Source organism: Pelophylax lessonae (assembly GCF_965119305.1).
Source record: "Pelophylax lessonae genome assembly, chromosome: 3".
NCBI classification, from domain to species: Eukaryota; Metazoa; Chordata; class Amphibia; order Anura; family Ranidae; genus Pelophylax; species Pelophylax lessonae.
The window spans coordinates 186,506,306-186,520,779 of record NC_138770.1 but is presented as its reverse complement, the minus strand read 5'-3'; the positions used below and the strand labels follow the sequence as shown (position 1 = coordinate 186,520,779).

At 43.7% G+C, this 14,474-nt stretch overlaps 1 protein-coding gene across 1 annotated transcript in view; it reads right to left on the bottom strand.

Moving 5' to 3' along the window:
• Positions 1 to 14,474, bottom strand: part of GRK7 (G protein-coupled receptor kinase 7) — a 108,418-nt gene that overhangs the window by 28,905 nt on the left and 65,039 nt on the right. The window contains exon 3 of the mRNA XM_082248913.1: positions 2,413 to 2,684. Within this exon, the coding sequence (XP_082105039.1) occupies positions 2,413 to 2,684 (272 nt within the window). The remainder of the gene's footprint in view (positions 1 to 2,412; positions 2,685 to 14,474) is intronic.

Genomic DNA, 14,474 nt, shown 5'->3' with positions numbered 1-14,474 from the left:
GCCTGTCCACAACTTTATCCTGGAGATCTTTTGACATTGCCTTGTCACCCATAGTTGATTGTTTACTTCAGGTGAACTACCAGGGACTGAAATGCTCCAGGAAAGCTCTTTTCATGCTGAGCTAATCAAATGACTACAGCTAATCACAGATGTAAGTCAATTAGCTTTGTATGCCCATGAGAAGGTGATTAGCTACACCTGATTGAGTTTACGTCATTTTTAGAAGGGGGTGATCCTTTTTCCAACTCACTGATTCTGTTTTTGTATTCATTTTTTTCTGAAATGTTGGTGTTATATCTCTTACTTGGATGTTATAAGGTGCACTGAATAAATACAGCTGGATAAAACACAAACTGTGTCTGTCTTCTTTTCAGGCTGCAAAGCAACAAAATTTGATTATTTTAAATGGGGGTGATTATTTTCTATACCCACTGTATATGCATTGTTTTAGCTTATTATGTATTGATGGATACAATGGACTAGGTCTAGGGGACATAGAAAAGAGGATCTACTTACCCACTCCTCCTGCTGCACCAGTCCCTGCAGTGTCTTCAGCCCATGCTCCAGCAATCTACGGTCCTGGCGTCATCAAGACAAATGCAGGGTCCATGATGACACTGGGGCAGGGCCGGACTGGGAAATAAAAACCAGCTCTGGAAATAATTTCATACCAGTCTCATAGCATTATTATACCAGCCCAACAGCATAACGTCATTATTTTCTTGTTCAAAAGGAGGTGGTCAGAGGCTGTGCGGACATGGTACAGGAGGACATGTCAGAGGCTGCGGACATGGTACAGGAGAACATGTCAGAGGACATGGTACAGGAGGAAGTGTCAGAGGCTGCGGACATGGTACAGGAGGACATGTCAGAGACTGCAGACACAGTATAGGAGGAGATGTTCAGAGGCTGCGGACACAGTACAGGAGGAGATGGTCAGAGGCTGCGGACACGGTAGAGGAGGAGATGATCAGAGGCTGCGGAAATGGTACAGGAGAACATGTCGGAGGACATGGTACAGGAGGAAGTGTCAGAGACTGCGGACATGGTACAGGAGGACATGTCAGAGACTGCAGACACAGTATAGGAGGAGATGTTCAGAGGCTGCGGACACAGTACAGGAGGAGATGGTCAGAGGCTGCGGACACGGTACAGGAGGAGATGATCAGAGGCTGCGGACATGGTACAGGAGATGTTAGAGGCAGCGGACATGGTACAGGAGATTTCAGAGGTCATCGACATGGTACAGGAAGAAATGTAAGTGGCTGCGGGCATGGTACAGGAGATGCAGGGGCTGCAGACATGGTACCGGAGATGCAGGGGCTGCAGACATGGTACAGGAGATGCAGGGGCTGTGGACATGGTACAGGAGATGCAGGGGCTGCTGACATGGTACAGGAGATGCAAAGGCTGCGAACATGGTACAGGAGATGCAGGGGCTGCGGACATGGTACAGGAGAAGCAGGGGCTGCGGGCATGGTACAGGAGATGCAGGGGCTGCGGGCATGGTACAGGAGGAGGCAGCGGGCTTGGTACAGGAGATGCAGGGGCTGCGGACATGGTACAGGAGGAAGCAGCAGGCATGGTACAGGAGATGCAGGGGCTGCAGCCATAGTACAGGAGACGCAGGGGCTGCGGGCATGGTACAGGAGATGCAAGGACTGCAGGCATGGTACAGGAGATGTCAGAGGCTGCAGAGCGGTCTTACCTGGCTGTGATGAGGCACGCGCCACCGCCAGACAGAACGCCACTGCTGCCTTACATTTAAAAATGGCGCCACCCGCATGCACCCACCTGCCCGAGAATGGCCGAGTGTGTACAGGCTTTCCTGAGCAGTTGACATGTCAGCCTGAGCCTGGCCGCAGCCATATTTTTTATGGGCGCTGCCGCCCTCAAAGCATCCCCAGGGCATGCAGCTGTGCCAGCCTACCTGGAAATTTCCCGGTATCCCAGTAGGCCAGTCCGACCCTGCGCTGGGGGATAGTCCACCGCCAGAGCATGGGGAAACACCATCTACCGGGAGAGTAGGGGATCAGGTGAGGTAAAGTACAAAAACTCTCTCCTAGACTAAACAACCCTTGCAATGCAGACACAACCCCACTGCATTCACAGCCCCACTGCATCCATCATTTTTAAGTTTTCCATAGTTGCAATATAGTATAGTGGAGGTGTTGTGGGAAGGGCAGCCAGGCACATGGAGCAGATGCTTCTCTCCTGGCTGGGAGCCCATTTATTACTTTGGTGTACTGAAGATGTACATATTTGTGTATGTGTATATTTGTACATAAGCACATATGTCCATCCAAAAAAAAAAAATAACAAATAAGAACTTTTACTGGAGACAAATTATTTGCAAAAGAAGAAATATTATGTGATTTTTTGTACACACAAGGCAAATTGGGCTTTCCTCACCTGCTTCCCAATCGTTCCTCTGGTTTCTTAGCTAAAAAGAGTTTGCTTATATCCTTGGCCTCTGCAGTGAAGTTTGGATGGTTAAATGTAACTGGGTCCTCCAGTGTCTTCCGTTTCACCTCGTCCTTGTTTGCCTTTTCCTTTGGATCTCTGAAAGGTGTTTGGGCTGCAATCATTTCATACACGCTGCAACCCATTGCGAACCAATCTACAGGATATGAGTAATTCTCTTCCTTCAGAATTTCAGGTGCCATGTAACCATTGGTCCCAGCCTAAGATACAGAAAGATACAGACAGCAGTGTTTTGATGATAAAGTATGAAAAATGTATCTATTAAAGTGATTGTAAAGTCTCGCTTTTTTTTTTTTTTTTTAAATAACAAACATGTTATACTTACCTCCTCTGAGTAGTGGATTTGCACAGAGCAGCCCACATCCTCCTCTTCTCTGGTCCTTCTTCGCTGCTCCTGGCCCCTCCCTCCTGTTGAGTGCCCCCACAGCAAGCAGCTTGCTATGGGGGCACCCAAGCCATGCTGCAGCTCCCGGTGTCCGTTCAGACACGGAGCTGCTGTTTGGCCCTGCCCCCTCTCTCTCCTGACTGGCTAACTGACTTTGATTGACAGCAGCAGGAGCCTGTGTCTCAGCCAATCAGGAAGGAGAGTCCTGGATTGCAGAGGGACTCATGGACAACGCTGGATAGAGATGGGGCTCAGGTAAGTTCTAGGGGGGCTGCTACACACAAAGGGGTTTTTATCCTAATGCATAGAATGCATTAATATAAAAAACCTTCTGCCTTTTCAATCCCTTTAAAGAAAGCTAAAGAAAAAAAAAAGGAAATGTCAGATCAGTTGTGAGATCCTGGAAGGTGGCTTAATGAACATTTTCATATTGCTTTAACATAATATGTTAAAAACTCATCTTTTTAAAAAGTCCAAACATAGAAAAAGTACTGAGTTCGGTTTGGGCCTACTAGATTATTCCATCCTTTTTTTTTTTTTGGGGCCTACCGTTTTAACATTTGGCCCTACCATTTTATTCCACAGTGCCAGTGTGAATTGTGACGTCAAATTTTGATTTAGTTTTAGTCATAGTCTTTTGAGTTTAATGCCATTTCAGTTTTAGTCGTATTTTAGTCATCTGAACTGTTTTAATTTTAGTCATATTTTAGTCGACTAAGATCTCCATTACATTTTAGTTGACTAAAATCGAATGGGTTCAGTTAAATTGTAATACATTATTTAGGCATTTCTCTAGAATTGCCAAACTCAACCATGGGTTGCAGGAAATAAATTTGTACACTTTCCCCATCAACACAGTCAGTGTTGACACGGGAATCAGCAATTGTTTCCTAGCAGGGGGCAGAGGCAGGCAGGGGAAGCAGTCCCGGCCAGGAGAAGACAGTGATTATTGCTAGAGGCTATTGCAGCTGCTAGCGATAATCGCAAGTAAATACGGAAGCCTGATTGTACCAAAGTTGACCGATCGATCAACTTGGTACATTCAACCTGCCCATTAATGGTTTGAACAGTGTAAGCCTGCCCTAAATTCAAATTTTATATTTGTTTAGTTTTCAGCATTGAAAGTTATGCTGAAAATGAAAATAACACTGCCCAGTGCTTGTTATTAACCACTTCTAGAGAGGAAGGTTTTCACTTTTCACCCTTAATGACCAGACCATTTTTTCCGATTCGGCACTGCGTTAATTTAACTGACAATTACGCACTCGTGCGACGCTGTACTTAAATAAAATTGATGTCCTTTTTTTCCCACAAATAGTGCTTTCTTTTGGTGGTATTTGATCACATCTGCAGTTATTTTTTTTGTGTTATAAACAAATAAAGAGCAATAATTCTGAAAAAAAATACAAAAAAAAAACAATACTTTTCACTTTCTGCTATATAACATTCCCAAAAAAAAAAAAATAATAATAAAATCACATTTTTTCTTTATTTTAGGCCAATTTGCATTCTGCTAAATATTTTTGGTAAAAAAAAATCTCAATAAGAGTATATTGATTGGTTTGCGCAAACGTAATCACATCTACAAACTAGGGGAAAGATTTGTCATTTTTATTTATTTATTTACTTTTACTAGTAATAGCGGTGGTCCAGCGATTTTTAGCGGGACTGCGACATTGCAGCCTGATAGATTGGACACCTAACTGACATTTTTGCAACTTTTGGGGGAACCAGTGACATTACCACAGTAATCAGTGCTAAATGTATGCACTGTTACTGTAATAATGACACTGGCAGGGAAGGGGTTAACACCAGGGGTGATCAAAAGGGTAAATGTGTCCCTAGGGGGTGCTTTTTAACTGTGTAGAGGATGTACTTATGGAATAAACACAGGGACCTGTGTTCCTAAATAGGAGGAACATAGGAGCCCTGTGTTCATTGCTGACATAACAGCGGTCTGCCGTTTTTACAACAGCAGACTGCCGTTCTGTCTCCACGGGGAGCGATCGCAGGTGCCCGGCGGCTTCCCCTGTGGCGAATGGGCACGCGCGTGCCCCCACTTGCGGTCCTGCGAAGCGACATACAGTTATGATGTTTCACGGGACAGAGCCGACCTGTACTACTGGTGGTCGGCAAGTGGTTAAAGCCCAATTACACAGAAACATTCACTAAGGCAAAAGTGTACATGGTCTTATTGTTCAGAGCAGGGGTTTTTTTCAGGAGGAACGCATTTCCGGCACCTTCAACACTGATTGTATTTAAGTGCAAGGGGTGCGTGGGTGTGCTGAACGGTGTATTGATGATGGCTGCTGGGGGATCTATTGTCGCTAGTGGGGATCTATTTTTGCATGGGGGTCTATTGTTGCTGGAGAAGGATCTATTACTGCTGGGAGGGATCTTATATTTCTGGGGAGTCAGTTGTTGCTAGGAGGGATCTACTGTTGAGAGAGAGGGGTCTATTATTGCTGGCTGCTGGAGAATCTAATGTTGCTGCTGGAGGTCTATTGTTGCTGGGGTGGTATTTTGTTGTGGGGGGGGCATTGTTGTGTGGGTGATCTCTTGTTTCTGGGGGGGTCTATTGTTGCTGGCTGCATGGGATTTCTTTTGCTTCTTTTCTTGTTTTATTTAACACGTTCCATACAGATTTCTTAGCACCACAGAATGATACTATGGCACTTTTCCATTGCATGGAACCGTAACGGTTCGGCACGCTTTTGTGCTTTTCCACTGCTGGTACCGCATGGTATAGTGTCGGAACGGTTCGGTACGGTACGGTATAGGTTTGCTTTTCCACTGCATGGAACCGAACGATACGGTACGGTACGGCTCTGAAAAAACATTACCTACTCGATTGTGGTTCAAACAGGTACCAAACTGGTACCATATCCCACAATCCTTTGCATGCAGTCACTACTAGCCACTGATTGGTCAGAGAATCCCACTCACCCCGTTGTTATCCCACCCACTTAACTTTAGTACTACTTTAGTGGAAAAGCAAACCTATACCGTACCGTACCGAACCGTTCCAACACCGTACCATGCGGTACCAGCAGTGGAAAAGCAAACCGTGCCAAGCAGGGCCGAGCCGGTACGAGCAGGTACTTGCAGTGGAAAAGTGCCATAAAAGTACTGGGAGGTGGGTAGGAAGTGGGACCAAGGTATGTGCTTGGGGGTGGGTAGGGGGCGGAGACAAGGGAGGAGTTCCTGTCCCTACTCTGAGAAAAAAAAGCCCTGGTTCACAGTTCTTTTACTGTAATCTTCCTATTGAAGGAGGCAGAGTAATTATAGCTATGTGGGTCACTTTCAAAACACAGTATGGTGGTCCTTAAAGAAAATATACTGTATAATAGGGTTGGGTCTGTTCTATTTTACATTTTTACAAATGTTTAAACTTAAATATGGTAGAACAGATGTCCCCAGCCATTTCCCCATTACCTTCCGGTTAGCCATCCCAAAACAACTTCCATAGAATAAAAAAAAAAAAAATTAGAAAACACAAATTTGAATCAAATTGCCATAGCAGCCTTTTATTAACCCCTTCATGACAAAGAGTAAAACAAAATCCTAATGCATGCATACAGTTTTGCAACTTTGACAAGTGTTAGTAAAACTGTACATTTCATCCCAGCTACATAGTGTATACAGGTGAACTATACCTTGTATTTTTTTTTTTTCAGGACAAATTGGGTTTTCATTTGGTGATACATTTTAATGAATATTTCTTGATTTTTCAAAGGAAAACTAGCATTAAATAGTAAAACAATATAATGTTTTTTTAATTAGATGTATATTTCTTGCTATTACCATAATCTACCACCAAAGAACAACCCAAAATAAGTTATCCTGCTCCTGGCAGTCACAGAGATACCACACATCACTCTGTTATTTGTTGCCTGTACCCGTAGTAAGTCCCAGAAACAACAGTGCTCATATTTTTTTTTTCATCCTACCTAAAACGCACTAACACTAAGTACATTGACCCTGACCTTTGACCTCAGCCTCTGACATTACCTCTGACCCTAAAGTGGGGTACACATTAGTAGAAAATCTCCCGAAAATTCCCGTCCCAGGTAAAATCGTACGATTTTCGCCTAGTGTGTTCAGTAGCCGATGCCGACATTTTCAACAAAAAAAGACGGAGGGACAAACGCCAAAATTTTTATCGTCCGTCCCCAGCACGACCAATTTTCGTTTAATGTATATGCAGTACGTCAGTGAAAAATTGGATACGAAAGACCGCACATGATCTGATTGCTGACGACCCGGAAGTCTAGGAACAAACGTCCCAAAAAAAAAAAATCGGATGAGAAATTTAGTGAACATTATGCACTGTCAACTAAAAACGGTAATGAACGCTGAGCAAGAGAGAGAAAAATCGGAGGATATTTCGTCCGATTTCCGTCAAGTGTGCATGGGCCTTAACCGTAACCCCGACACTCCTAGATCAAACCTTGAGCTGGCTATTTTAGCTTTATTTTTTTAAATCATTTTTTACACACTTTTTTTGTTTACAAAGCGAGGAGCGAGGAGGAAATTATAAGATGTATCGTTTTCTCCATTCAAGAGAAGAAAACAATGCAGGGACTGGCTGCAAAGTGAATGAGCACTATAACAGCCAATCACATAACAATCTATGACAGCTATTACAGTGATCAGGTGATCTTTTGTTTGCGTCACTGACAGCTCAGTTTTTGTGCTGGGTTCGTGCTCTCCACACAAACAAAGCAGTGCATATATTCAACCTCACTGATAAAGACCCTTTACTGTGAGGTTTCATATATGAGGGGTTAAATGAGGGGTTAAAACACAACCAGAATACCAAAACATTACTTTAAAACAGAAACAGGTTAAAGGTTGCAGGTCTTCAAATACACAAACAGCATATGCTTTTTTTGTATCTAAATACTGTATATTAGGCCCCCAGCAGCAACATAACCAACACAGTTTACTTTGCTTCATGTATGAATGAACACAGTGAGTGATTGGTCACAAAGGGAAAGAGCTGGGTAATATGACATAATCACCAGCTGCTTTACCCGCTTTCCAACCTGAAAGCAGCCGGTGGGAGGGGAGAGGAAGTAAGACAGCAGAGCTGCCCCAGCAAACAGGGGGCCCGGGTAGCCAGGGGTTAGATGATGGTGCATCGGTACGTGGGGGGGGGGGGGTAATTACAGGAACTAATCCCCTGTTTGTCTCCCCTTGTAGCAGCAGAAATCTGTCAGGAGGGAGGGGAGGAGAAGCAAGCTTTTAGCTGCTGCAAAGGGAGACAAACAGGGGATGGGTTCCTTTAATTGCCCCCCTGCTGCACCAATCACCCCCTCTTCTGTCTATATCTGATTCCCTTCTGCCAAGACCATCCTGCTGGACCAGACCAGGCCTGGTGCAAGAGGACTGATGCTTCCCCCTTTATCAGCAGTCCTGGGCTGGGGATTCAGATTTTTCCAACCCCCCTCCCCACAATCTTGGCACCCTAAAGCGGTTGCCTAAGCCGCCTTAATCTCGTGCTGGTCCTGATCAGAATCTATCTGTAATACAGCTACAGGAACCCACTGGATACTTGCCGCAGCTGGCACAGAAATACAGTGTGAATGACGCCTAACAGCTTAGAAAATTATAAAGATTTGGAGGGTCAGACTCCTCCAAATCTTTAAAAAGCAAAAGGTACTTAAGAGTTAAGAATACATACTTGGATTTTTTTTAAACTAGAGTTTAGTGTCACTTTAACTACTTTCAATTCAGCCCACTGAGTTTGATATGCTTGGACTAGAAGTGGTTGTAAAGTCAGAAGATTTTTTTTTTTTTTTAAACCTAATGCATTCTATGCTTTAAGATAAAAAGCCTTCTGTGTGCAACAGCCCCCCCTCAGCCCCCTAATACCTACCTGGGGCCCATCTCTTTTTTTTTTTTTAAGTTAGAATCATATATTTATATAGGATGGTTGAAACATCAACAGAGACAAATATCATATGTACTTATTTATTTACAATCCATTCATGGCTAGGAAATTCTTTGTCAAGACGGTCCACTGAGCCTAAGGTTTTCTTTGAAGGTTTACTTTTTCAGAAGCTGATGTCTGACGATCAGGAAGGGGGCAGTAAACCCACTGCCGAAGAACACGGTCTCTATCCAGCGATGTCCACAAGTGCCTTGTCAGCCCAGGACTCTCCCTCCTGATTGGCTGAGACACAGCAGCTGCACTATTGGCTCCCGCTGCTGTCACTCAAACTCAGTTAGCCAATCAGGAGAGAGAGGGGGTAGGGCCGAACCATGGCTCTGTGTCTGAATGGATACACGGAGCTGAAGCTCAGCTTGGGTGTGCCCATAAGTTGCTTGCTGTTGGGGCACTCAACAGGAGGAAGGGGGCCAGGAGATCCAGCCAGGGACCCAAGAAGAAGAGAATCTGGGCTGCTCTGTGCAAATCCACTGTAAAGAGCACGAGGGTATAACATGTTTGTTATTTTAATAGAAAAAAACAAGACTTTACAATTACTTTTATGTGACATACCTGTACAGTCATCATCAGCTTTTATTTTTTTGGCCTGGTCAGGTCTCCTAAAGCCTGGTGATTGATTGGCCCTGCCTGCCTCTGGAAAAAGCTTCCAGAAATAGAGAAGGGGGTTAGTCAATGGGTTATGAATATTTATCTGACCTCAACCAATCCCTGGGGAGGGGGCCAGAAGGTGTGTCTGGGGTCTGGGGAGAAGAGAAATGTTTGGGAGGGCCTGATCACCTCCCTCTTCTGTGGCTTCTGCCCCTGGGAGGCAGCCTGTGTAACTGAAGAGCTGTAGCTGTTAAGCCGCAGCATGCGCTTGGCTGAGGGCCTTTCAGAAACTTGGACTTAAGGAAATCTGCTGGAAGACTCTGCCTGTGAAGCTCAGATAGAATAGGGAACCCTTTCAATGAAGAGCATCAGGGAGGCTGGTTGGGGAGCTATCTTTGGACATTGTGAGTAGGACTTTGCCTAGAGTTCCAGAGGTGCTAGTACTTTGAGGGTCAGATGCCAACGTGTGCTACATGGACTGTGACTGCTGTTACAGAGTTTCAGATTAGCCAGCTGTCCCCTTTACTTCCAGCAATATTTGAAGGATAAATCCACCTTTTATAACAGGTTACACTCATATATAGGGTGCAACATGTTACTGTGCTCCAGTCCTCGCCACCCCTCCCCCGCCCTGATCTTCCTCTGATCCAAGGCTTCACCCACACTACCACCTCATTCATTCACACAGATCTGTGAATGAACAAGCCACAAGCCTCAACTGCCACTACGGCAGACGTATTGTAGTTCTCAATGAGCTGCAAGGGTGCTGATGAGCACTCTTGTAGTTCATTGATTCTTCCTGCAATACAGTAATTGTCTACCTATACAGGAGGTAGAGGCAAACATCTATACTGAGTGTCTGCAGGAGCCTGACATTGACTCTGCGATCCAATGATTGCCGGTGCAATACTTTACAGGCTGCAGTGTAAAAAAAATAATAAATGCACATTTTTTTTACCTGACATGTGCATTTATTGTTTTTACAAAAGGTGATTTCTCAAGCAAAGAACTTTGCTTGAGAAACTGTCATCTGATAGATACCTGCATGTGTTTTTAGAGTACCCTGCACACTTATCCCTACCTCCTGTCCTCAAAAAGACAACCCCTAGACTGAGGTTGTGTTTGTTGGTGTGCTCTGGAGCTGGTACTTGGGCCTGGCAGCCTCTAAAAGGAGGGGGGGGGGGGGGATCCCGTTTATTTCCTTTGGGGGTAAATGCTACAGCAGAATGAGAAAAGAGGCAAATTTCTCTCTAATTCTTTATATGGCTTTAAAACTGATACTGTAATCATTTTTTTGCAGAGAAATATGCTAACAGATCTGATCTTACACAGGGTAATAATAATTGTATCCATACCTTCTGTGCTGCCTTCGCACTGTATATCATATGCTTGGCACTCAACAGTGTCTGTCCCTTTAAGACCCTCCATTTTCTTGTAGCCTAGGGGCGGGTCTTCTCTCTACTGCCTTGGGCAAGTCTAAACTTGTCTATTTATTCCAGCTTTAGCCACCGTAGGGACCAGACCCTCAGGACTTCTAAAGCTAATCTATTGCAAACCTGATGAACACCAAAAGCCTGTAAGTAAAGGATTTGCTAGTTCAGCCTGTATGGAGGGATGTTAGACATTTGTATAGATAATATGTGTTCCAGTATGTAGTAAGTAAGCACATGTTAAGGCCCGTACACACGTACCGATTGTCGGCCATAAATATTCGGCCAACGTCCGATCGGCCGATTGTCGGCTTGTTAGTATGATGCTTCCGACAACCGACTGCGACTTTTCGGCCAAACAAAATCTGGTGTGCAGGCTATAAAATTTTTGTTGGCCAACAAAGAACAGCCGATTGTTCGTCAGTCAGTACAGATTTTCGGCCGACAAAAATGTGATGATCAAGACTGGGCATGCTCAGTGAAGAAAAAACACACAAAAAATAGACCAGAACATGACATCACTTCTGCAGTTGGTTGTTGTTGTCCGACAAAATTCGTGTGCAGTCTTGAGCACTTTTCAACCAACAAAACAGCACAGGACAAAAGACGGCCGATCATTCGGCCGACAATCGGTACGTGTGTACGGGGCTTTAGTTAGTCCCTGTCTTTTGTATAACTATGTATAATGTATGATGTTTGAATAGCCATACTTATACCTGTCTCTCATATGTTTGTTTCACAGTTTTACCACTTTCATATCCTCTCATGTCCATACCCACATATCTACATATTCATATGTAAATGTACATGCATGGATTATATCTCAGTAAAGGTTGCATCAGTTAAAGAAACCAGCGCTTCTTTCATTGAGATTTGGTTTATTACTTGATGTGAAGCTGTGTACCTCAAGCAACACACAGCTGAGACATTACACCTTCAGTAAACATATTCACTTAGGGCTGCTAGATTTAACATGAAATTTACTGCCCTGTAATGTTTATCATTCCTAATACATGTACAATATTGGAATAGCTGGTATTGCTAAAAAAAAATACCATTACATTTCTTTGTGTATGCTTGTAAAATACGAGGCCAGTGTTTTACAGTAGTTATTAAACAGGCAACCTGGAGGATAGCTAAGGCCTATTTAAAGGAAAATAATCATGAGAGAAGCACAGGGACTACTATTGCTAATCTTCACTTTAAAATGCTAGTTTCAAAGCTTTTTTAGGCTTCAGACTTTGTTAAAGTGGTTGTAATCCCTTACATATACCCAGTGAAGTAACTAGCCTCAGGTGAATCACAGTTGTGATATGTGATACCTGTTTTATTTGAATTCTTGCATCTTTTCTCAGATTTCAGAGGCAGGGGGTGGGTGAGTGTAATTTGAAACCAGAGTGGAAGGAGAGGACACACCCCCCTCTACACAGTCTCATGGGAAAACCTTCATAGCTGAGGCTGTGTGCTGGGGCTCCTCTACAAAAGATAGTCACTGTGTGGGGATGGGTTGTATGAGAAAGTAAGATTTAGTTCTAGCTAGAGAGGCAGAATAGGTTGGAAAGGCAGGAGGTCCTGAGAGGAGTAAAATAGACGGTTTGATTTGTATTTTTAGATGTGGCTGTGATGTAGCTGGGGGAAGAGCTGTAGATGGCTTTGTAAGTTAATATTTAGATTTTTATTTGTTGGGTGCTCAGAAGCCAGTGGAGAGATTGGTAGAGAGGGGTGGCATACACTGAGTGGTTGGAAAGGAGGATGAGTCTGGCAGCAATATTCATGTTAGATGTAAGCGGTGATATCTTGTGTAGAGGTAGGCCATCGAGGAGGGAATTACAGTAGTCAAGACAAAGACGAGAGATAACAAGAGAGGGAATTAGTAGCTTGGTTGCGTCATTGGTTAAGAAGGAACATATTTTTTAAATGTTATGGTGGTGAAGGCAGCAAGATTTGAACAGTGATTAAATGTGGAGTTGAAAGGAGAAGTCAGAGTCCAGGATTACATCTAGTACCCTGGTATGAGAGAAACAAAGGATAGTTATCTTCATATTCTCAATGGTAAAGCCTGGGGGGGGGGTACATTTGGCAAATATTATGAACTAGATAGAAAGATTTGGGTGTTGTTAGTATAGAGATTGTATTGGAAACCAAGCAAGGTTAATAACTGAAGAGGTGTACATAGAGACAGAAGGGGTTAGATGATAGAGAACTACGGCCCCCCACTGAAGGAGGAAGAGGAGAGGAGGAGAATTAGTCATAGGCACTGATGAAGGAATGCTCAGATGGGGAGGAAGAGAATGGTAAAATGAGAATGAGTCTTGGAGGCAAAGAAGGGGGAGTTTATTTTTAAGAGGACCAGGTGGTCAACTGTTTTGAAGGTAGGTAGTTTTGGTGAATTGTTTTGGGTGAAAGGCAGGCAGTAAGGGGTCAAGAAGGTTCTTATCAGTGAGGTAACAGTTCAGGGGGTTGTAGACTTGTTGCTCAAGGAGTTTGAAGATAAATCAGAGCAAAGAGATAAGTCTTAGGTGTTTAACCACTTGCTCACTGAGCTGGTACTGCGGCAAAGTGGCTCGTTATCGTCCAGCGATGTAGACCTACGTCGCTGGACTCCTCACCTTCTCGGCAGGGCGTGCGCTCCGCCTGAGGCTCGCTCCCGCTGTATTCAGACCCAGCGGGAGTGGGGCCAGGGGAGGAGAGGCAGTGATCACCGCCGCTCTTCCCCGATCGTCGGGGATCGAGTGAGGAAATCCGCCCGCTTGTGTAAACAAAGCGGGCGGATCTCCTATGTGACAGGCAGGGACAGATTACAGGATTCAGCATAGCTGAACCTGCGATCTGTGCCTGTGTCATACAATCCCCTCCCCCCACACACGTCAGTAAGCACCAGGCATACATTTAACCCCTTGATCACCAATAAAGTTAACCCCATCCCTGCCAGTGTCATTATTATAGTAACAGTACATATTTATAGCACTGATTACTGCAGTAATGTCACTGGTACCCCCAAAAGTGTCAAAAATGTCAGTTAGGGGTCCGATCTGTCCGCCGCAATGTCGCAGTCCCGCAAAAAATAATCGCAGATAGCCGCCATTACTAGTTAAAAAAAAACAATAAAAATTACATAAATATTTCCCGTAGTTAGTAGCTGCGATAACTTTTGCGCAAACCAATCAAAATACGCTTATTGCATTTTTTTTTTACCAAAAATATGTAGCAGAAAACAAATTGGCCTAAAATGTTAAAAAATTTAGATTTTTACTTTTTTTTGGGGGGGGAATTTCATATAAAAAAATGTGAAAAATATTGTTATTTTTTCAAAATTGTCGCTCTTTTTTTGTTTATAGCGCAAAAAGTAAAAATCGCACAGGTGATCAAATACCACCAAAAGAAAGCTCTATTTGTGGGGAAAAAAAGGACAATTAATTTGGATACAGCATCGCACGACTGCGCAATTGTCCGTTATAGTAACGCAGTGCCGAAACACAAAATATGGCCTGGTCAGGAATGGGGTAAAATCTTTCGGTCTTAAAGCGGTTAAAAATACGCTCATTGAGAATTTTTTTGTCAAAGACATGTAGCTAAATACATTTTGGCCTAAATATATGACAAAAATTGAATATATTGGATATTTTTTAACTGT